Source organism: Melospiza georgiana, chromosome Z, assembly GCF_028018845.1.
Source record: "Melospiza georgiana isolate bMelGeo1 chromosome Z, bMelGeo1.pri, whole genome shotgun sequence".
In the NCBI taxonomy this organism is placed as follows: domain Eukaryota; kingdom Metazoa; phylum Chordata; class Aves; order Passeriformes; family Passerellidae; genus Melospiza; species Melospiza georgiana.
The window spans coordinates 181,744-204,575 of record NC_080465.1 but is presented as its reverse complement, the minus strand read 5'-3'; the positions used below and the strand labels follow the sequence as shown (position 1 = coordinate 204,575).

General features: G+C 40.0%; 1 protein-coding gene across 2 annotated transcripts; it reads right to left on the bottom strand.

Annotated features, from left to right (window-relative positions):
- Positions 1 to 538: 538 nt before the first annotated feature.
- Positions 539 to 22,832, bottom strand: MELK (maternal embryonic leucine zipper kinase). Of its 2 annotated transcripts, XM_058043749.1 has the most exons (18): positions 22,181 to 22,832; positions 21,768 to 22,038; positions 21,173 to 21,274; positions 20,819 to 20,904; positions 20,274 to 20,390; positions 19,619 to 19,762; positions 18,034 to 18,102; positions 16,853 to 16,945; positions 15,693 to 15,791; positions 12,722 to 12,790; positions 12,099 to 12,197; positions 11,031 to 11,117; positions 9,543 to 9,671; positions 5,961 to 6,186; positions 4,096 to 4,189; positions 3,494 to 3,662; positions 1,817 to 1,920; positions 539 to 716 (listed from the first exon to the last, which is right to left on the bottom strand). In XM_058043749.1, exons 1-18 carry the CDS (start codon positions 22,247 to 22,249, stop codon positions 539 to 541), a joined length of 2,205 nt encoding a protein of 734 aa, XP_057899732.1. In that variant the 5' UTR covers positions 22,250 to 22,832. The 2 variants fall into 2 exon arrangements, with proteins under 2 accessions (XP_057899732.1, XP_057899733.1); XM_058043750.1 differs by lacking the exons at positions 20,819 to 20,904; positions 21,173 to 21,274; positions 21,768 to 22,038; positions 22,181 to 22,832 and adding an exon at positions 6,834 to 6,974 and having other exon boundaries at positions 20,274 to 20,300.

The window sequence follows — 22,832 nt, the reverse complement described above, 5'->3', positions numbered from 1 at the left end:
ATCACTGAGGCTTCATAACAAGATAGTGCGATGCTTTATATGGGATCAGTTTAAATCCTAGCACTCTTGACTTCACATTTACTGAAGCCCGTCCTATCGTCCTATTTTGTACAACACTGAGCATATAGTGTAACTCTGGGAACCACAGCTGTGACTTAGTTAATGATCTCAATAAATCCTACTTAAGCAGAGACAGGAAGAGAATTATGCAAATGACTATTACTGTGCACCATGCACTTGATAACTGAAGACATCCCATTATAAGCTTCAGCACATAAAATGAGTACTTTTTAAATCCAGATATGTGAAAAGTGTGTAAGCAAAGGAACAGCTTACAGAATTTTGCTTCTGAAAAGTTGTAGTTGCAGAACATTTATTATAAACCTAATAGTAAAGGAAGCATACAAAAGGAATATGTACAAGGAGGGATGGTTAAAAACCCAAGACGACAGATTTTTCACATATAGCTGTGACTGTAAGAAAGAATTACTTGTCTGAAAAGACCTTTCTAAAACATCGTGATAAAAGACTCTGCCACTCACACTTGGCAGCTAGATAAGATGTCTTCTATCAGCCTCTTGTAGACCCAGGCATCACCTTTAAGCCGTTGTCGCCGGATACCTACAGCTTCAGGCTTAGTGAGCTGACATACTTCTAACTCAAACTCCATAGTTACTTTACCAAAATCTGACCGTGTTTGACATTTCAGGGAATAACTGCAAAACAGAAGAAAAAACAGAATAATTGTAGACGCATTTCATTTTTGTTTTGCAATGCTATTTTAAATCAGTAGAAACACTTTAAATAAAATACCCCATTGCTGTTCAGAATATTGTGAAACAGTCCACAATTTAGTCACCTGAGAGCTTTGTAAATCCTGGAGTTTCAGGGCACCATATTTATTATTATGCCCTAGGACCAATGGAGCATCAATGCCCCACACTGCCACAAGAACCCCTGCTAGCCAACGGCCCCTCTCCTCAGAGCTGGAGCAATGGAAAGTTCCCATGTTTTTCCTAGACAAGAACACTCTGTTGGCTGCAGCTCAGCTGGTGTGAAAATAGGAAAAACTGAATGCAGAGTTTGAGCTATTACAATGGAGGCAGGTGCTGCTGTGCAATCCAGCATCCTTCCATATTATGAGTTTGGAAATGCATAAGAGGATTCATGTATACCCTGATGTTCTACCAATACCCAACACTGAAATACTCAACAGCTTGAGGAAATACATATTGAAAAGCTGGCACAATGGTTATTTCATGCATTGGGAACTCAGGAAATAGTCTTTCAGTTTGATCAAAAGTAAGAACCAATCTAAGCAATCAGTAGCTTAGTGTAGCTAGTAAACAGTACAAATTCAAATAATCCACAAAAAGCTGTGTGGCTTCTGCACACATTTTAAAATGTACTGACCTCTTCCCTAAAGGCTAATGTCTTTTAATTGCCCAGACTGAGAGTTAAAAGGTATCTACACCATTTTCCAAAATTGTCCCATTTGTTCATTGACTGTACGTAAACCAACTTTTGGTATTTAAAATTTCACATGAGATGGCTGATGTGATTTTTTTCCTAAGCATTACCCTGCTACTATTGGTTTATACCTGTTGGTAAAAGAACTTTGCTGGAAGACACTTGACATAGTTTTGCACTGTTTGGCCATGTTTTGTTGCACATATATTTAGTGCTTTGTACACTTTCTATAAAGATTATTTTACAATAGGGTCAAGAAACTAAGTTTAAATACTTTGTTTTTTAAGGACTGGACTAGGAACCATTTAGACAAATACAAGTTGAACTAATCATATGTTACACTTACCCCTTCTGAACATATTCCACATGCTTCTTTGAAAGAACAGTGATTATTTCATTCAACAATTCGTCTGGATTCAGCAGATGAGTGGTGGTAATGTTACAGTGTGCCTAAAAGTAACATTAAGAGTAACATTGGCTTGTTGAAACAAGGAATAAAATATGAAAATCTCTCTCCTAAAACTGAAGACATTGCAAAAAATTTTCACTAAGGAAATTTCAGATCAGCTAACTATGGTGACAAACACTTCAACATCCCAAAACTAGCACCCTGCTGTATAGTCCAGAGCTGGGAAATGGCCAAAAGCTGAGACACAGTTCTTCTGATAACAAGGAGCAGGCAATGCACCAGGCAATTTTTCATGTATAAAGAAAAGAGGTTACAACATGTCCTACTGAAGTCACAGAAGTGGTCGAGAGAAAATTAGACTAAAAAAAAGCTTGAAAAATTAACATAGGATGAGGATGCAAAGTCAGTTGAAGAGTGCTTCTTGTGGTCTATATTTGGATTTAAATGTACACAACCCTCTGACATAACTGCTATAACACTGTACTGTAGCCCAGCATCTCTCAACACGCCTCAGGAATTTTGCAAAGACTATGGACAAGAGAAAGTGAGGCAGGAGACTAAAGGCATTTAGAGAAAGAATACAGCTTCCAGTTGCTCAGCTTCCTGGATTATTTGCACAGTCTAGACTCCTGTCTGATTGGCAGGTCAGGTTTGTAGCCCAATATCTTGTCCTGAATGTGCATGATTGACAGATAGTTCTCAGTGTGTAGTAGGTATCCCAGCAGCCAGTCAGTTGAAGGGACACATCATTTGCTTCGACACAACTGCTCATACCTTGATAAACAACCTGCCCTCTTTCAGGGTAATTATGTTTTTCAAACATGTTGCCTAAAGATTCAAGTACAAATTTTTTCTTGTATAGTTTCTGAAGTATTAAGTTGCATTTGAACAATGTATACAGAATCACTAGGGTTGGAAGGGACCTCTGTAGATCATGCAATCCGAGCCCCTTATCAGATCCCCTGAAGCAGGTTTCACAGGAATGTATCCAGGTGGGCTTAGAATGTCTCCAGAGAGGGAGATTCCATGACCACCCTGGGCAGCTTGTTTCAGGGCACTGCCACCCTCAATGTAAGAAACTCTTCCTCATTTTGAGGTTAAATATGAGGTTATTTTATGCCCCTCAATTCAGTACAGCCTGTTAACTGACTCTTGTTATTCACCCCTCTGTCACAACTGGCCATCAACCTGTGCACGCTTTGTGCCTTTTCACCAGCAGAAGGAGAAAAAGCTTTTAGTGAGCAATGTCTACACAAATAACATGATTAAAAACTAGCCAGTAGTTCTCCTTTCAAACCATGCTGCTTCCTTCACATTTGGTTTAGATGGGCTATAAGCAGCAAGGGCCAAACTCCTCCCTGGATCTGCTGCCTCAACCCCAGACTAACTGAACGTGGTAACTGGGGCACTGTCGTGTTATCAGCAATACTGTACGAGCACTTTACTGTAGAATTCAGGCAAGACAGGTCACAGAAGCTTTCACTAAACTGTTTCTGAAGCTACTGGATGTTTTCAATCATAATTATTGTAAGATAACAATTAATACATAACTAATATAATTACTTAATATTATAATAATACTTGCTTTATGTAAGACCTTTGCAGCAACCATACCTTAAGTTTCCTTGGACAATCTCTAGTGCATCGTTTCTTCTTGCTTGGTGTAAGCATCGTGATCACTTTATCTAGGCCTCTTTCAAGACTTCCAAATATTTTAGCTTTTCTCTTCTTTTGGCTGCTATCCACATGTGCAAGGTTGAGATCTAATTCCACTGACTGACACCTGTTACATGAACAAATTAATCTGTTATTTTTCCCTCAGTCTTAAAAACCTATTATTTCAAAGATGTCACTAAAACATTACCACACATGACAACACAAAGAAAATGAAATCAAGTGCAATGTAATATAGGAGTTTCTGTTTGAATGTCTGTTGTAGTTTAAACCCAGAGATCTATCTAGAAATTGCAGTTCTTTGGGGACCTGGAATAAGAAGGCACCTATGTTATAGAAAATAGATTATATTGAGTTACATAGTATTAAAATTTTTCTCGACCTTCATTATTTTCTGTGATTGTAAACAGAGGTTTTAGAAAGGTTTTTACTGAAAGAGTAGGAACAGCAGCTTGCTGTTGTAACAGGGCTTCCCAGGCAGCACATGGATTAAGGTAGTCCTGCTCCAAATCAGGAATGTACACAAACAACAGGACACTTACCTTCTTTCAGGAAGAATCTCATCCACTGTCAATTCATCTGCATTTGTTGGGGTAGCAGGTTTCTTAATTGGGGTGACTGCAGTGAACTGACTCTCTGAAAGAAAATGTCCAAGCCAAAACAGATATGTCTTTGTGTAGAAGGATTTTCTCTTCTTCACTGAAAATTTCTCATTATTAATAATTCTAACAGTTCTAACAGTTCTCTATAATTCTGTAGTTCTAACAACAGACCTTCTTGTCTATCTCAGGTCTATATTTTGGGTATTATAAAATATGTTCTTAATACTACCTCTACTCTTCAAATTAAAACTATCACTGATTTCCCCAGGGCTCTACAAGTCAAACCTTAGGAGTAACCATTGCAGTTCAGTATTAGAAATTTGAGGACTAGAATTGCTTTCTTGCTCTGCTGCAGGTCCATGAATAAATATGGAGCAATCTGCTGCACTGACTAGTTGTGTTCTTCAGTAATCCGTCTGCCTTATATGAGGGGTGTAAGTTTATATAGTCATAATATACAATAGCATATTATGTAGTATAAAAATAATATAAAAACAGTACAAAATACATTGTTTAATATACAGTGTACATGCCACACAATGATCTAAAAAGTCAGTGTCTGCAGAGCGTGGTTTTAAAGGCACAGGAGAAAACACTAAGTTAAACAGTCAGCAAATAAGTTGTCACAATTAAACCCAACTTCAATGTTCAAATTTTCAGCTCTCTACAGAATTGCATCCAGCTCCAGACAAACAACCTCAACATTTCCAGTGGATTCTTCCACTTTTCTATTTCCTGAATCAAAGATCTTTCAATGCAGCAAAGAATTAGCTTTCTTTGTTTAATCCTCAGAAATGTCACTAAATAAATGAGCTAGAAGTGTTTTTACATTTCCCATTTTGGGTAGTATCTCTTTGACTTTTAGACATACACAGATGTCAGACATTTCAAGTTATGTACAATCTTAAGACAAACTCATAAACTAGTTTTTGTATTGCTATTCTTTATGAATGATCTCATTAAATAGCAGTATATTCAAAATCCCTTATTCCTCAAATCCTGCAAAAACTTACTGTTCCTGAACAATGCTTCTTAGCACCTGAAATGAAAGAGTCTCCTATTGCAAGGAGCCTTTGGCATTTGAAGGACAGAGTTAGCATTTACAGAACCAACACCAAAACTTTAATGATAATCATTGAACTAAATGGTAATGAACATATGGGATATGTACATAACTAGACAGGCTGATGACAGAAAATTCTGGTAACTCAGAAAAGCTGACATAATTTATACAGATTTCTGTGGTCAGTTGCATAGCTGCAAGACCTACATGTTGTTAACAGAAACATTTTCACCGCTATACTGGATGGCCCCTATGAAAATACTGATATGCAACCATAAGAAATCCAAAACCTATATTCCTCTTAGAACCAGCAATTAAAGCAGTATGCTTTAATTTTTAAAAGTATGCTTTTATTTTCATTCAAGGTAATCACAAAGGAAAAACAGTGTTGAGGAAACTGCAATCTCAATTTTCATGGAAAAGTGGAACTAGGAGCAAGACTTAACATCACAATGCTTGGCTCCTTGTTTGGGTATACCAAAAGGGGCTCACAGATAATTGTGAGCAGCAATACAAGTAACATGCCCTGATGGATGGTTAAAACTAATGCAGCACCCTACCAGATGTACTGGTAGGGTGCTGCATTAGTTTTAGAAGAAACTGGGTGGTACATAGGGAAAAAAAAAATTAAGTGCTCCAGAATAGATGTATTGGGTGAAGAAATATTGTGCTTATATTTGAGTTTCAGTAATTCCCAAGCAACATATATGTTCTAAGCTTTCATTAGTTACATTCTACATACCTTTGAAAGCAGCTGCCTTAAGGGGAACAGCTTGTACCTGTGTCTCAATCTGACTCTTTGCAAGAGGAGTCTTAGGAGTAGGAAGTACAAAGGGCATTTCATTTCTTAAAGCTGACACTGTCTCAACATTCTCTTTGTTTTTATGCTTCTTTGATGGCACTTTTCTTGTCACTGCAGTTGACAGTGTGAATTCCGTATCCTCCAGTTGGGCATCAGGCCTCGAATGCTATAAGAGATGTAACAAACAGAAAAAAGCCATTCTTGCTGTATTCTGATCACATTCAGGAACATTACAGACATGAAAATTCTGAAGCAGGGTAAAAATATCATACAATGATTGACTATAGAGCAATAGTTAAAAACTCCTCAATACTTCTGATTCCCTCTAGAACTCGCTCATGAGGTTTGCAAGTAATTTGCTGCTTTTTTACCAGCTCTTCTAAATTCTTTAGCTCGCACTAAAGGCTACTCCTCACCAGCTCATCTAAGCACAGCTAGGAACTTCCCTTTGGCTTAATTGTAAAATTTTAATTGCTTCATTTGATTTTCTTGTCCAATATAGAGAGGCTGCACTTCTTCAGAGACTTGTCCAGCTCTAGCCTAGGTCTGAGACCTTGTTTGTTGCACCTTATTTTTTTCCTGTTGGTTTTAAAATCCTCATTTACTAATTTTCTAGATGATCAAAGCTCAAGTTTTAGTCAAATTACCTATAGCTAGAAGAAGGCACAATGTATGTTAGATATATATTTAAAACACTTCTTTCCTCCATTTGTAACTTCACTAGACTAGATTCTACCAAACATTTACATATCCAGTAATTTTTATGTATAATGAAAAGAAGAACTTTTGGATTAAGAACACCATATCTAACACCTGCTGCATTCCATGAGTATTTATATCAAATTTTTCTAATGGAGATTCTTCAAACAGTGAAGCTGTATGTGTAAATTCCATGAACACAAATGCCCATAGCACTTCACTGCACTCTGGCAGATCTTCACAGTTTTTTTCAGACTGGAAAGAAATATTCAGTTGAGCTTCGACTGCACTCTTAAAAGTAAGATTTCATCAGAAAAGACTGCCATTATAGTCTAAATATAATTTATTTCTAAGTTCCTAATAATGAAAGTTCCCATGATGGTGACCTAGGTTTTATATGACTTTAGTGTTGTTGTAGATTTGTCATTTGTATCAAAAGCAGATGTGAAACTCTTCTCAAAGCACCATTGACAAATCATCTTTCTTGATGTGTCATGAAGAGAAGCAACTCACAAAAATAGCTGCGTTTGAATTCAAGGCTTGGACCAAAACCTCCTTTTACCAAAAGTCCTAGTAATAATTTGGAAAGAATCCAAGAGAAGAATGAAGTAACATTTAAAAGGGGCAGGATAAAGGTAAACACATACATCCAAAACATATGACTGCTGAATCCACAACACTAATTGGAATTAGCATTTGGAGACCTTCATCTGATGGCTAGCTCTGCTCTTCCCAAAAATTGTCAGTTATTAAACCAAGGGATTTGTAACTTCAGCCAAGGTTGCAAACCTTCATGGTTCACATCACATACAAGCAGGTATATATCAAAGCATCCTTAGTCTCTAAGACCTTTTTGCTACTTACAGGAAACTCTTCCCAAGGACTTACTTCATACCACTACAGCAAAACTCTACAGAGTCATTTTAAATTGTCAGTCTTTGGCTGAAATGGACACTATTATAAAAAGCTGGAATGGATGACATTTTAGTAACTTATGTTCTGCTGGTAAGTAACTTTCTGTTGTCCCATGATAAAGGATATCACAATGAGCAGACCTCTCATTACTACTGGAATAGAGAGCTGTCTGATAAGCTCTAGAGCTTGTATGATACTTTACACAAAAGCCCTTACCAGAGGGTTGCTAGCCAGAAGAAGCTGATACTGTAGTTGAAATCACATTCCGTTAAACATGAATGCATGATTAGGATATCTCAGCTGCTGTGTTCTAGATGTAATCCATGGCACGGTGACTATTTTGCAATATGCTTCTATATCAAACATCTTGAAGTTGAGCAGCATTATGTACGAGCTTGTGCCACCAAATTCAGAAATGGCTAAGTAAAACTTCTGTTTGCCATGTTGTCTTTGCATTAGAGTGGGTCCAGCTAGAGAGCTTTGCTAGCTGGGTGTTCCAGCAAATTAAGTTGATATTCACCCAGAAGCTACACACAGGCAAGTTAAATGTGTTCTGAGCACTGCAGGAGGACTAACAGATTGCTGTACTGTGTAGGCATGAATTTCATCATCATCTGGGAAGGCATAATGCATATGTTAATTAGTAGCATTTGCCAATTTACCTTGGACATCACTAGAGATGAAGTAGCTTAACAGTTGAGAAAAACTGAACTTAGTGAACCTCTGCCTTAATCATCAAGAGTGTAGAAGGCTAAGCCACCACCATGATCACAGAAATCACATTATGTGATCAGGAACACATTATAATCAGGAACACTTACGATTCATTATCTCTTATGCAGCTCTAGTAGTCCTAGAATTCTCATACCAAAAAAGCTGTATGGGTGAACTGAAATGATTTACACACAACTGAATCAGATACATAAGGTATTTATTCTGAGTGCTTACCTCTAACACACAAAGCAGCACACTCAGACCATTTCACAGATGTTTTGTCTCAAGGGGAAACAGCTTATACAAGTCTGCAACTCCACTGAATGCTTTGGAATTTGTCAAACAGACTAATATTGCTGATGTCACATATATTTGCATATTATGTACAACATTACAAGGGGTTTAGAAACTCTAGCCATGTTCTGAAAGGCCCTATCAGTGCCAAACTATAGGAATAGAAATTTGCCTAGGAAAAACAAAACTACTTCAGAATCTCAATCATCAGAAAAACAGCAGCAACACATTTCCTTTACTCAAAGTAAACAGCTTCCTCTCTAGGATTATGTTCTCAAGTGAAACAGATGAGAAAGGGATGACTCCCTCTGATTTAATCACCAGTTCCCATAGTGCTTTTGTCATCTCAGAGAACACTCCGCAGGAGACACATCATGAGGTATCAAAAGATTTTCCCTACCAAATGCAGCCCTTACGGTAGCAAAAAACAGAGACAGAGTGCAGTTACTCATCACAGAACAAGATCTGGAATTATCCAGGCCACGAAAGAGGGGATTTGAGCCCATTAACAAGGAGGGATTCTTTGCAACACCTGATGCATCAAATCCTCATAGATGGCTATTCCAGTGAAGTCAATCCAGAGAAGCAGCCTAGCATGCTAAATCATGTTAATGAGACCGCTGAACTCTTTAATGCCCAAGACTTTGCCTGTGTGCTTCACAGAATATTCTGAGTTAGAAGGGACCCTCAGAGATCATCAAATCCAACTCTTAAGTGAATGGGCGGTACAAAATCAAAATCCCTGTGGTGTTATTACCACCATGCTCTAACCAGTTGAGCTAAACTCAGGCTCATGCTCTCTTCCTGATGTTTAGAGCACCAGAATGTCTCTCCAGCAGAGCTTTGCCAATGCAGAGCAGGATTTTAAGCAAGATGCTGTCCTGCTGAACTCAAATTTACCTCAAGGACTGTCGACATCATGGTGCTGGCATGCTCTGGTAGACATGGAAACCTTAAACGAACACGCTTGCCACGAGCCTTCTTGGATAGAAGCAAGAGGTATGTTGCTGACATGTGGTCGTATTTCCACTGTGGGGTCAGGGAGAAAGAAAGAAAAAGTATTTTAATCTCCGGTTTGGAAACATTGCAAGTACAAGTCAAGCACAGCCTTTGAGTATTTCTATGTCTCTACAAGTTTTTCTACCTGACATGCAACCCTAATAACACATAACTGTAATTTCAGACTTCAAGTGATTTGCATTATGTGCCTGAAATCAAGAAAAAGGCACTATGTTGGTTGTTTGCAAGTTAGTTTGTAGTTCATGCAGTAGCATGGAAATGCTGGAGTGAAGACCTACTGAATTGAATGCAAAGCTAGTAATTCAGTTTACTTCAGCAAGAGTATAAATTTTTTGGAAGTAACTCCTGCTCATTCTTTTGTAACTGCCAACTTTTTGCATGATTTTCAGCAACTCTGTGTGCGTGAGGAACACAGACACCACTCTTGATGGGTTTGCAGCATAATGTAGTTAGTTTGAATAAGTTATAAGGGATTATAAGTCTTCCAGGAAAGGACTATGTAAACATCATAAACTTATTTGGAAGGACTTTCCCCTCTGTAAAGAGGTTATTCTGATTATTTGCTATAACTAAAGAACAAAAAGTATCAACTCCACAAGTCTGTTGTAAGTATCACACACATTTAAAAAGTCTGTTTCTGCTACAGTTATGTGAAAAACCCAAGTATATTCAGAAACCCAAAACTATTGTCACTGCTAAGAAGTACAAAGAAGCAGAAAATTCAGTTTTAATGAAGAATTTTCAGATTCAGGTAAAAGCTGGAGTACACATCATGTTTTAAGTCTTTTCAACAGCCTGCAATGTTAGTGCTAACATTTGCACAATTCTTCCAGAAGTATTCAGTTCAACTTTTGTAATTTGTCACCAAAAATGATTAAACATACTCACTGTTTTTAGAAATCTGTGAATAGCAACTCAAAAAGCTCCGTATTTTTTAGACTGCTTGGGTGTTGTTGATATTTCTACTTTTTTTTCTTTTCCTACCCTTTATTGAACAATTTCAAAGCAAAGAGTTAACCCAGCAAATGGCATCTGTTGTTCAACTATAAATTTCTACAAGTCTATTCTGACTTTCAGAGATTCAGAAGGATTTTACCATTGTGGTAGGATATAGCAAAGAGTAAGATTTAGGGAACATGAAGATCACAATTAAAAGAGAAAAAGAAATAAATAAATTTGATCTTCCGGAGTAGCGGCTTGTAGTTATAAGCTACAGCCAGATTCCAGAGTTCTGCAGGGCCTCCTTAAATCTGAAATGCATGTAAAATATCATACTTTAGAATATATGAGTATTGATCTGATAACACAGTAAATTTATTTACTCTATTACTGTATTTAATTACTGTAAATCACTGACAAACTTCTTACCTCATTTATTAATTGCAATATAGACTCCCTGCTCTGCTGATGAAACACAGAAAGCTCTGTTACACAGTCCTCATCAAGATGTCCCAGCTGCAACAACACAATGGATATTGAAATGTGAGGTTTTCTATTTACCCCCTAATCCATATCTGACAGTGACACTGTTGTGAAACCCACTGGCCTGAGTCAACAGTCAATGATGATTTTAGACCTTGTATTTCAAATGTTTAGTATCACAGCTAAACACTGTAGGAAACACACTGAAAAAATCATACAACTTCAACAACTTCACAGCCTCGATCCTCATAGGTGAGAGCTTATAAATTCAAATAAGCCACCCAAAAGCCAGTAAGATTTTTACTAGAATGGAAGGTATGCTTTCATCTGCCTATAAATATCCAAAGCTATGAGCCAGGTTGCACTGATGGTGTGAGCACAAAGTGTCTTTTTTTGGGGTAACAGTGGCATCTAGTGGCATTGGCTGTCAACATGCAGGAACTTGGAACGTTCTGCTGACAGCCAGATTATTTTGGTTCTTTTCCTCTTTTCCATACTGCGTTCATCTCTCACATAATTAAAACAAGTGACAGAGAGACAGGGTGGATATTCTTTCAATGAAATTTTAAATTTTCCAATTCAAAATTGGAAAATTTAAAATTTCCTTTATTTTCATTGGAATTTTTGAAAATTCCAATTTTCATTGAGGACTACATACAAGATAAACTATTACCACATCTAGCATGACCTTCTGAGTATTTGTGTTTTACACATTAAAGAAAGTACTGATCAAGCAGCCTAGGGAAGGAGCTGGTCATTCATATGTGGAAGGACTTCACTCAGTTATTCTGCATATTCAGCTAAAGAATATAAGGAAAACACATTTGAAATTTCTCCTCAAGAGAAATCAAGACCAAGTAAAAATATTTTGACAGCTAAAAGAATCAGAAAAGAACCACAACCATCTCAAAGCTCAGTTTGTAACAATTTCATATACCACGCACTATGAGGATGGTAGTAAGCCAGCAAATATTACATGAAATGCTTTAGTATCTCTCTGACCAAAGTACTTACTGGGTATTTACTTTGCCACTGAACAGCCTCAGAAAAACCTTGCATGAGCCAAGGATGACTTAACAAGTGTTGGACTGTAATTCGCTTCTTTGGGTCGACCTGGTGTGCCATAAAAATCAAAGTGATACTTAAATTGTGGAGAAAAAGTGAAGAAACAATTTATCTTCCACTCAGAATGTTAGGGTGATTAGGGACAAAACCAGAAACGAGTACTTTTTTAGAGCTTCACAAAAGGAAGCTCACACTCAAAGATCTTAGCTGTGAAGAGCAGTTATGGGAGCCTCCCAGGGGATATGCAGCATTGGCTTTATTCCTTAGGTGTAGTCCAAACGTGTGTTTGGACTACAAAACAACTCTCATTTTTATAGCACACGATGAAAAACCAAATGCATACTGTTTGAAGACTCTGTTAAATCATGTAAACTTTGCTAATTATTTTTGAAATCAAACATTTTTCCCAAAGATTTTTTTGCCGAAGGCAATCGTAATATTTTCTTTAAAAATTGTAAGAATTAAACTTTTTATTTAAACACAGAATATTTTTAAATATTTCATTGATGTAATGTTTTGAACCAATTACATAGTACTTTATATATCTATTGAACAGAAACAATAACCTTTACCTGCAGCATTTGGTCAAGGAGGAGTGTACTGCTAGGAGAGAGCCACTTTGGAGTACTGTATTTTCCTCTCTGCAAAAAAATAAGAGGATTTATAACTAACACTGAACCTCAAAAGGAACTACTAAATTACTTGGACAATAGTGACATCTGTACTTTGTAAAAGATAGAACAGCAGGAAGATGTGAACTTTGTTTAAAGAATGACTTGCATAAATGTCATGGCAGTACTAAAACCCAGCAGCATTAGTAAGGAAAATGCTTGAATCACCAGCTGCAGTTTTTGTCCACTCTGCTTGTGTGACACTTCCATTTCCACCCACTTTTGCAGTTAACCTGCTCCTGTCTCCATTGCCTTGGTTCATGCTATCAACTTCATACTGAAGTTCTAGAAGTGCAAACATCCTGGATTATGAATGACTGATATTAGCACTTTGCAATGTGAAGATTCCCTGAAATCACTACTTTTCAGACACTTAAATTACACCATCCTCAGTATTAGGATATTCTTTTTTGAATAGGTTACATCTTATGCTAAACTTTCAATCTCATATAGCAGACAGGAGAAAGGTTACAGATCTAGCAAGTGAGATTTTTTTCAAGATAATAATTTACAGTTGTTTTTCTTTAATTTTTGATTAGAAGAAAATTGAAAAAACAACTCCCAGAAGTGAGGCATAACAGTAGCTGGAAACCAAACCAAATTCACCACCAAGAATCACTTATTTCTGAATGAAAACCGAGATAAAAAGAAAATCAATACAAAGTCATTATCAAGTAACATAACTATCATTTTGTAATGGCATTTTTCTTTCTATGGACAAATGCCTTAATAACAAAACAGTTGGTACCATATGCAGCCACATTTATAAGTTCAGTATGTATTGTGTTGACAGATTAACAACTTTCATTTACATCTTTACAGACACTACTAGTAAGTTATTTAGTAATAGTTTTGTAGGCTGCCTTATAACACAGCTTTACTATGAAACTAAGTAACACAGTTAATCTACATTTTGGCTTTAGTATAAAGGTACAGAACACCAACATAACAAAGACCAATTCTCATATGTTGTACTGTGGGCAATACTGGATAGTAAATAGGTTATGACATCTGCCAAGCACATAAGGTCATACCAGAAGTAATTCCTTTTTTATAATAGTTATGCCACAGCTTATTTTTTCAGTCAAAAAATCAAGCCACTGATTTAAAAATGAAGAGTACATTCCAGGAAATAAACGCTGCATGCAAGGCATATGATTTTATTTAAATTCAAGCAGCAGATTTGACTTGGAGCAACAGGTTTGAGATGAGATTACAATAAATTTCAGGATTTAAAATGTGTGAAACTAATTCCGTATAGTGGGTGTCCTCATTTGAAACAATTTTCAATTCACAATCACATAAAATGAAACAATTTCAGAGTGGAAATAGCAAGTATGCATCTTAACATGATTAGTTTTTGACTGCTCCCAGACCAAGCTTTGAAACCTCATTTGCTGTTTCAGCTCACTTCAGCACATTCCACTGTCAGACACTGTGTTGCTCCAAACAACTCAGTTCATAGTTCCTGTCCAGTCTTGACTGTGGTAACTACACAGAATAATTTTTGATACTCTTAATTAAGATCTCCATTTCACATCTGAGTTCTCAGCTCAGTGAATGCCTTAAGCAGTTGGAACATTTACCAGGCTCTGCATTGTGGTGTAATGAGCACCAAAAAGGGTTTTGTCATCCTATGACAGCATGCTTATAAGGGGACATGTTCTCAATGTGCTCTGACCTTTAGGGTAGACAACACAGTTCACATCACAAGCAGAGAGGGAAAAGCAGCTCAACAACCCTGTTACTTAATGGCAATTTCACTGAGAAACTAAGTGCTTGCTAGCATTATTTGGACGAGACTCCTAATCACATGGTTTAGTTCAGGTAGTCTTGCAAAGAGCAGGGAGTTGGACTTAATGATCCTTTTTGCTCTCTTCCAACTCAAGATATTCTATTACTATATGAGTTGGGAAGTCATGTAAAATATTGGCATCTCATCTGAACACTAGCACCTTTACACAATCCCTTTGTATTAGATAGTGTTTGCTTTTTTTTCCTTTTTTTTTATTTTTTAACATTCTCTTCGATAACTCAAACTAAGCTTCCTTGTCAAGGTACTTCCTTCTGTCAAGGTACTCAAGTGTACTCCAATTCCAGATTAAAAATCCACTCTCTGTTGAAATAATCAGGTGCTTCATAGAGCTCAGACTGTTATGCATCCTGAAAACATTTCCTGTGCAAACAAGCATCAGTTGCCCCCTGCCAAAGTAGTCCTTGAATACTCTCAAGAAGGGTTTTTTGTCTTTTTAAAGACATATCAGACTCTTGGTGAGAGGAGAATGAAGTAGAGGAATACAAAGCCATTACTCCACACTGCTCTTCATCATCCAACTGAGACCAAGCTTCATTAACACAGATTTTTATGCCAGCTCAGAAGTGGCTGGCAGAGATGCATATGTGATGAGGAACAACAGCTGTTTAGCCACATCAAGAGGAGTTGAGAGGGAAAGAATCAATGTCTTAATCGTACCACTTACTATTTATTGAACTCCTTTTGGAAGAGGAAAGTATAATAGCAGATGCAGAATCCCGCTTTTCCTACACATGAGAGTGGCTGACATTCAAGAAGAGTATTTTTCAGTAATTTTTAGGGAGAAGACGGATAAACACTTAGATATAAAAGTCCAGCTCACTAGCAAGAAAATGCATTTCCTGAAACTCATTTTTCTACTGTATCATTGGACCAAGCTAGAGTACTGTACAGGCTGAGGGAAAACAGAAACAAATCCACAAAATACTGATCAAAAGAGAAGCAAAATATAACAAAATTCAGCAGATAAGCTTTTTTTGCTCAAATCAGAAAGTAAAAATTTCCCATAATGCTTAGTGATTCCTGTTCCTCATGTATTCTAGTGTCATCCACACATACCATGATCTTCCTGTAGACAGCCATGACATTATCATCATCAAAGGGGAGAAAGCCACACAGCAGAGCATACAGCAGTACTCCCATACTCCAAATATCTGCCTGAAAAATAAAAGTGAGAGTTCACAAACCTCATCTGCTTAAAATGGCTTAGAGACTGATCACATTGTCTCCTTTTGGCAAAGCCCACACGAAACCTGTGGAAAGTAGGTTCCTTAACTCTGGACAGAACTTGTGGAAGCACACAATTTTCAATTCACTGAAACCAGAGCACTAGTAAAACCAGTATCCTTGTTCTTAGGTCACCAAATTGCTGCATTACCTTCAACGTACAAGGAATTCAGTGACAAAAAGGAAATCAAACTCATCTGAAGGGATTTTGTACTCAAAAGTGCTTGTGATTATGACAGCTGTCAGTACAGTAACAATTGGCTTTAAAGTCACACTGTTTCTTTTCTGTATAGACATGACAAGGTCTACATGCCTCATACTCAACTCTCACTTCAGTCATAAAGATCAAGGAGGTTTGAGAGGCCACAACTTTGTGAAAAACTAAAAGAAAGCAAGACTTAGAGGTCAGGGACAGTAATGCAAAGGAGGTAAAGGAAAAAAGACTGACTCCATCCAACAGCACAGACAGTAAGAAAGTTTGAGAAGATGATTGAAATTGCAGCATTTTGAATGGATTGACAAGGGCACGTAGCAGACCCTAATGTTCTAGACATGGAATCAAAGCTGAATAAATGCTACAGTTTTTGTTGTCTTTAATTTTACTACACTGCACAGTAAAAAGAGCAAGTTTTCATAGAAGATTTCTAAGGCAAAGTACACAAGATACTGAGACTGCATAGAATTTGCAACAAGACTTGGAAAATTAACAGAACAAATTGCTGTTTGAAATAATGTGGTAGAAGACAGTTATTTTTTGTAGAGCAGCACCTGGGAACAGTGAAGGATTAGTCAGAGATGAAGAAGCCAGGTGCATAACCTTTGGTCAGCAGCTATTCCAGGCTGTGAGTGCTCTCAGTCACACAGCTTTTGAGGGCCACTGAGGCAACATGCCAGTGAAGAAAGACACCAGGGGAGTTGATCTGAATCTCACCAGCTTTAAATACATGGTGCGCATGGAAAAAACCACCTTAACCTACAATTTTATCACCTACCTCTGAGCCAATGTATGCTTTGCCCTGAATCAGCTCTGGTGCTGCATAGGCTGGGCTTCCACAGCAGGTGTTCAGATGGTAATCAAGGCCACCCTAGAATAAGACAAAACTGATGACAAAGAAGCATTGCTATAGCGCAAATGGCGTCTTCTAGCAACAACATATTAAAGGCCTTAGAAACTTCATTTTCTAATGCTCTCTATATATAGTCACCTAACATTTTGCTTTGGTATAATTAATATATGGCTTAACCAGGCAAAAACTGTCCAAGACCAGAAGACTCCTATAAATGTTCAGACCCCAAGCTGCCCCTTCATATGTTCTCCCAGCAGCCTTTCTGCAGCTCCTCCTGTGACAGGGATACCTCCCTTTGTGACCAGAAAGAAAACAGATGAATTTGGGAATTAGCAATCCAGGACCTACTGGGCAGGAGGCTGGTTGGATATTTATATCAATATTTAAGGCAATAACTTCATGAAGAGCCACTAAAATGCTTCCTTATTAAAAACATATTATTTCTTAGCCTGGGCTTTGTTTTAAGCAGATCAGAGTGAGATGACATTGTATCACCAAGATTGTGGTCCAATACTCCTGATTTCCTGCAAGGTGCTTTAACTTGACTCAGATAAAGCAATCTGTGGACTTTGGATATGTAAGATCTTATTTCCATTAAATTCCTTCTTCCCAGCGCCCATCTCATATGTGAAGATGATCAACAGAACAACAACACAGAAACGAACTTTAAACTTGATAAACAACTCAGTACCACCACGTAGATCCAGAGGCTTTGTAAAGGTAAGGGGAATCTATTTGATTTGATCCACAATCTCCACACACAGACAAATTCTATGAAAATAACATCTGCTATTGAAACTTATTGGGGGCAAATGGACACCAACATAAGCTTTACAGTGCAGGCCTTTGTGGGAGTAGATACTCTACACACAAGGCAATATGTGCCTTATATTGGGATGAAAGACAAAGTGCAGGAGGAGAAAAACTTATATTCTCTGCACAAAAACTGTTTCACACTGATAAGGCCCTACCAAGCAATTAGCAGTGGGACAACTACACCACATTCAGGGCAAGGCTCTGCACTGCACCCTGAAGGCATGCCGGCAATTTTTATGTGCAAGCTGCAGCTAATTAAGCTCTGCTATGATAGCAACTGACACCCTTACCTTTGGTTTTGCACAAAGTCCAAAGTCTATCAGCTTCAGGTTATGTTCCTCGTCAATCAGCAAATTTTCCTAGTAAAAGAGAAAGTGGTAATGAATTCTTACATAATGCCAGGTATCCAAGAAACCACATTTTTGTTCACCTTATTTCTTCTTGCCATTACCAGCCCTAATTTACCTGAAGCTTTCCTCTGGAGATTTTGGTCTGTTACTAATGAATATATCCTATATTACAGACATGGAATACAAGCTCCTACCTGCTCAGAGAGGCCTAGGGGGCTGCTACACAGAAAGCAAAAACTGCGAGGCAGCAGCCTGCCCTGGCAGAAAATGCAGCCAGTGATATCACAGATGGTGTGAAAAGAAGCAGAGCTGGCAAAATGGGGAAAGCCTCTTGCCCTCTGTTCACCACACTGAGAACAGCACATTCAGTTTCTGCCCACCATCTAGCACAGGAAAGACAGCAAACCGAGGTCAACTCTGTGGATGGAAACCAGCCTGTCCAAGGTCCTGGAGCACTTTTTCCATGAGGACACTGAGGGAGTGATGGTTTTTCAGCCTGTAGGTGACAAAGCTTCAGTGGAGACCACTTGGCAGCCTTTTCATTCCTACAAAGGGGGCATAAAGACAGCACCAGCCCCTCCAGAGAAGCAGAAGGTGGGATGATGGCAGTCAACAAGCATCAGGAGACATTCAGACTGGTACTAAAAAAACTTTTTCTCATAAAAAAGGAAGTGAAGAGCCTAACAGGTTTCCCAGCAAATTATGGTTCCTCATCCTAGGTAAAGGTCCGAGATGTGCCTGGATGAAGAAGTTTGGTCTGACACTATTTTAAACAGGAGATAAAAGCAGAAGCCACTAGAAGTCAATTCCCAACCAAGTTATCTCACAATCCTATGAATCCATCAGGTCTGCAGCTACAATCCAAATCTTTCCAAGAGGGACACACAAGGCTTTGCTTGGAGAGAAGCTCTTTGGAGACGAGGATTTCCTGAGCTGCCAAGTAAAACGCTTGTACCCAAAGAATTTGCTTTTCTCAGTTATCAGGGTCTCTGAACATGCAAACTTCTAACCCCTTCTAGGAGAAATAGTCTCAAGGCTTCCATTTCCTAAGCCCATGCTCAAATCTTGTGGTCACAGCAAAGCCGCAGGATCAGTCTTGTGGCACATCCCTCCTCTGTCCTTACTTGTTTACAGTATGGGAGAAACATTTTCCTTTGAATGTCAGAACAGAACAGTTTGCACAATAGAGAGGAACCATAACAACTCTCCCTGGGTACATGCTGGAATAAAGGGGATAGCAAAAATGCCTAACCAACAGTCAAAATCAAATCTGTGTCTGCTCCACTCTCAACTGGAGTGCACTATTCTGTTCCTCTTCCAGAGGAAGATCCTTCCTCAGATACAGCTACATCCAGCTCAGTTGAGGAACAAAGCAATAAGTAGAAATAATGCTTTTCAGCAAATGTTAACTAAACAGCTCTAAGCACAGGAGAACAGAGAAGACAACTCACACCAGCTCCACTCAGAGAAATAAAAGTGGGTGTTCGTTATTATTTGTGCAAATTTGACTACTGTTCAGACTTACTGGTTTGAGATCTCTGTGGGCATATCCCTGACTATGCACATAAGCAATTGCTGAAACAATCTGACGAAAAAATATGCGAGCTTCCTCCTCAGAAAGGTGGTCCTTAGAAATTATGTAATCAAACAGCTCTCCTCCAGGACAGTACTGCATGAAAGCAAAGAAAAAAAAATACATTTGGGATACAGTCATGAAATGTAAACATGAACAAGGGCACTGGACAGCAGGAAGGCACTCTTCTCTTTCTCTCCCTCTGCTTAATCCCAGCAGCACCCAGGCCAGTGTGCAACAGATCCAACAAGACCAAGAGCCCAACTCTTGCCTGATGATTCCCACAGCCATACCACACAACAAGCACAGGTGACAGAAACTGTGACATGACAATTCGGTGGCACTTCTCACGTCCCACATATCCTGCTGGCGCTGTTTTTTGGAGTGTGAGGTGGGAATTAAAGTCAGTTTTTTTACTGCAAACAGTGAAGAGTGGCTTTTACAATGAGACAGAACACATTAGCAGCTTCATTTTTAAACTACAACACCTTGGACACAATCATCATTGAGATGATTTTCTAAGAATTGTTTCATTTGGACTCTACTACCATCTACTGCTACGACTAAACCCAGAGATTGTTGCCATAGCAGAAACACCATTCCTTACCTCTAAAACCATGAATATTTTCTTGGGTGTCTCAATCACATGATACAACCGGCAAATGTGCTGGTGACTCAAGTCCTTCATGGCATCGATTTCTAATTTAACACGAGGCAAGTCATCCTAAAAGATCACAACAGCAAGGTATGAAATTGCTAAGTAGTTTGATAGCCTGTACCTCAAAGTAAGCCTGCACATCAGAACTGCTCAAACTTAAACCAGCACCAGCTCTGTCACTGCTCACCTGCCCTCCTCACACACTGGTCAGTAAAACCCAAGGGGGCAGTTATACAATGCTACTGGTCTCAACAGCACTCCATTTGACTTACAGTGGTTTATTTAGTTACTTAATATTTAAAGCTGTAACTGCCTCTGTTTTACAGCCAGGCAATATTGCCCTCTCCATATGAGGGCACAGGATTTGTGGTGCTAGTAGAATCCTTTCAAGTTTACAGCATCTACCACTATCCCACAGTGACAGGTTGCACGCGTGCTCCTGAGAGGTCCACAGGAACAGCACATTACCACCTCTGAAGTATCTTTTGCATTACCTGTAAAGCAAGCTTGTCCATGATTTTTATTGCAACTTTTTCACCAGTGAGACGATGTCGCGCAAGTTTTACTTTTGCAAACCCACCTGGAATTTGAAACAGAAATGTATAAAGCTCTGCATGGTGACCAGCTTTCTCACCCTGATCTCAGTCGCCCTGAAGCAAATATGATACATAGCATCATTGCTAGAGGAAGAAGCAATTGCTGCCACTACTTTCCAGTTACACTTCCACAATTGTGACCCGCAAAATACACCGAGAAACATGACCCACAGACTCTGAAGTAGCAGTTACTCTCATCGAGGTGAGTGGACACATGACACACACTTGCTAGCATTCACAGACTGAGCCCACCTGTGCCGACTGTTCCGTGTAATTCATAGTACTTGAGAATTTCCTCATAGTCATCTCCGGCCATTCTGCGACCCGCAGGACGCGGGCAGCTCTCCTCAGCACCTGCAAGGGGAGACCGCAGATTGCGCTCATGCTTTCGGGCACAGGAACCGACTCACCAGCAGCCCCGGGGAAGGCTGAGCGACTGCTGTTCCCACAGACCTGTCACGGCTCCCCGGCGACCCGAGTCGCAGCGGCCAGAAGACCCTCGAGTCCCACCCCGTTTCTTGGGGCGCTGCCGGCAGGAGCCGTCCCGAGTGTTCCTCCGTGCCGCGGCAGCGAGCCCACAGCGGAGCAGTCTGGAGAGTCCGTTACCGTTCAAATGTCCCGCTTCCGGCCGCCGGGATCGAAAAGCCAATCTCCGCGCGTCGCCAAACCGGAACGGGCGTGGAAGGCACGGTATACCGGGTGGGAGGGAGACTGGCGTGGGGGCTGCCGGCGTGGGAAGGTGTGTGTTGCCGGCCGGCCGGCTGGCTGCTAACGGGCGCAGCCTCAGCCGAGAGCAATCCCTACGGAGACAGAAAACAACAGCTGCTTCTCGCAAGAAAGCGCGTACCCAGGAGCAGCGGTCGGGACTGGAGCGGGGTCCGCGCGGCAGGGGCTGGCCCCAGGCACAAGATGGCGGCCGAGGCCGTTGCTCCGAGGAGGGGGCATCTCCCGCCGCTCCCCGCGGACTTTTCCATCAAAGCCCCGGCCGGCCGTGGCTGCCGTTCCCAGCACCGCTCCTGGGTATCTTGGGGCTGGCCTGTCCGAGGCACGGTGTCTCTCCGGGCCGGAGCAGCGCGGGGCAGGTGGGAGTCTCCGTTGTGAGGTATATGTTTACATGACTGTTAATAGACAATATGTTCATTAATGCAGTATTGCAGCTTTGCTCTGTGCACGCGAAGAAACACAAGAAGTATGGCAAATGTGAGGGGATATGGGCAGCAAACATGGGGAAAATATGGTTGCAAGATCATCAACTTTTACCACAATGTCCACAGCAGAACTGGACTGTGTGGCTCCCTCAGGATGCTGCACAGGCTCAGGGCCAGCCATACCTCCAGAGATTAGCGTGGCCTTGGCAGCTAGGTGCTAGTCCTCTGTCCCATCCTTGTGCTACCATGCAGAGCTACCGAACAGTCTGTGCGGAGCCTGGAATGCTCTCTTGAAGCGGGATGGCTGTTGCCAGCAAAGAGCCCACTGCTTGCTGAGGGCATAGGCTTCCATCTGCCAAGGCAAGGCTTGGACTGGGATGTTTGGCTGTGCAGGGAAAATGCCTGTGCCTCTCAGGGGGCAGGACTAGAGTCCCTTTTCTGTAGAAGTACATGATCTTGTACTCTTGGGATAGCTTTTTGTCACTTGGGACAGACCCTAGACACTGCAGATTTCCTCTAGGGACAGATCTTAGTTGAAGTAGTCTTTCCACTCTTCCTTCTCCTTGGCAAAGGCTCTATCCTTGGACTTTGGCACTAACAGGACTGAAACCTCTACCTGTCCCTGCCCACTGCGTGCTGTGGGCATGGGCTTCTAACAAGCGAGGTGAAGGACTGGGTGAGCAGCAGGGGCTGTGCAGTGCAGCTGCCTGGCTCTCTGCCCCTGCACCTGTCACCTGCCCACTGAAGGCCAGAGAAGCTGTTTT

Bases quoted from the DNA above. Each gene is read 5' to 3' on its own strand.
- MELK (XM_058043749.1), bottom strand. From the start codon at position 22,249: ATGGCTGGCCCTGAGCCTGTGCAGCATCCTGAGGGAGCCACACAGTCC. The intron at 16,946-18,033 runs GTAAGGGTGTCA...GTCTTATTCTAG, and splicing joins GACTTTGTGCAAAACCAAAG to GGTGGCCTTGATTACCATCT. The intron at 1,921-3,493 runs GTATGGTTGCTG...TGTTACTTTTAG, and splicing joins ATTGTCCAAGGAAACTTAAG to GCACACTGTAACATTACCAC.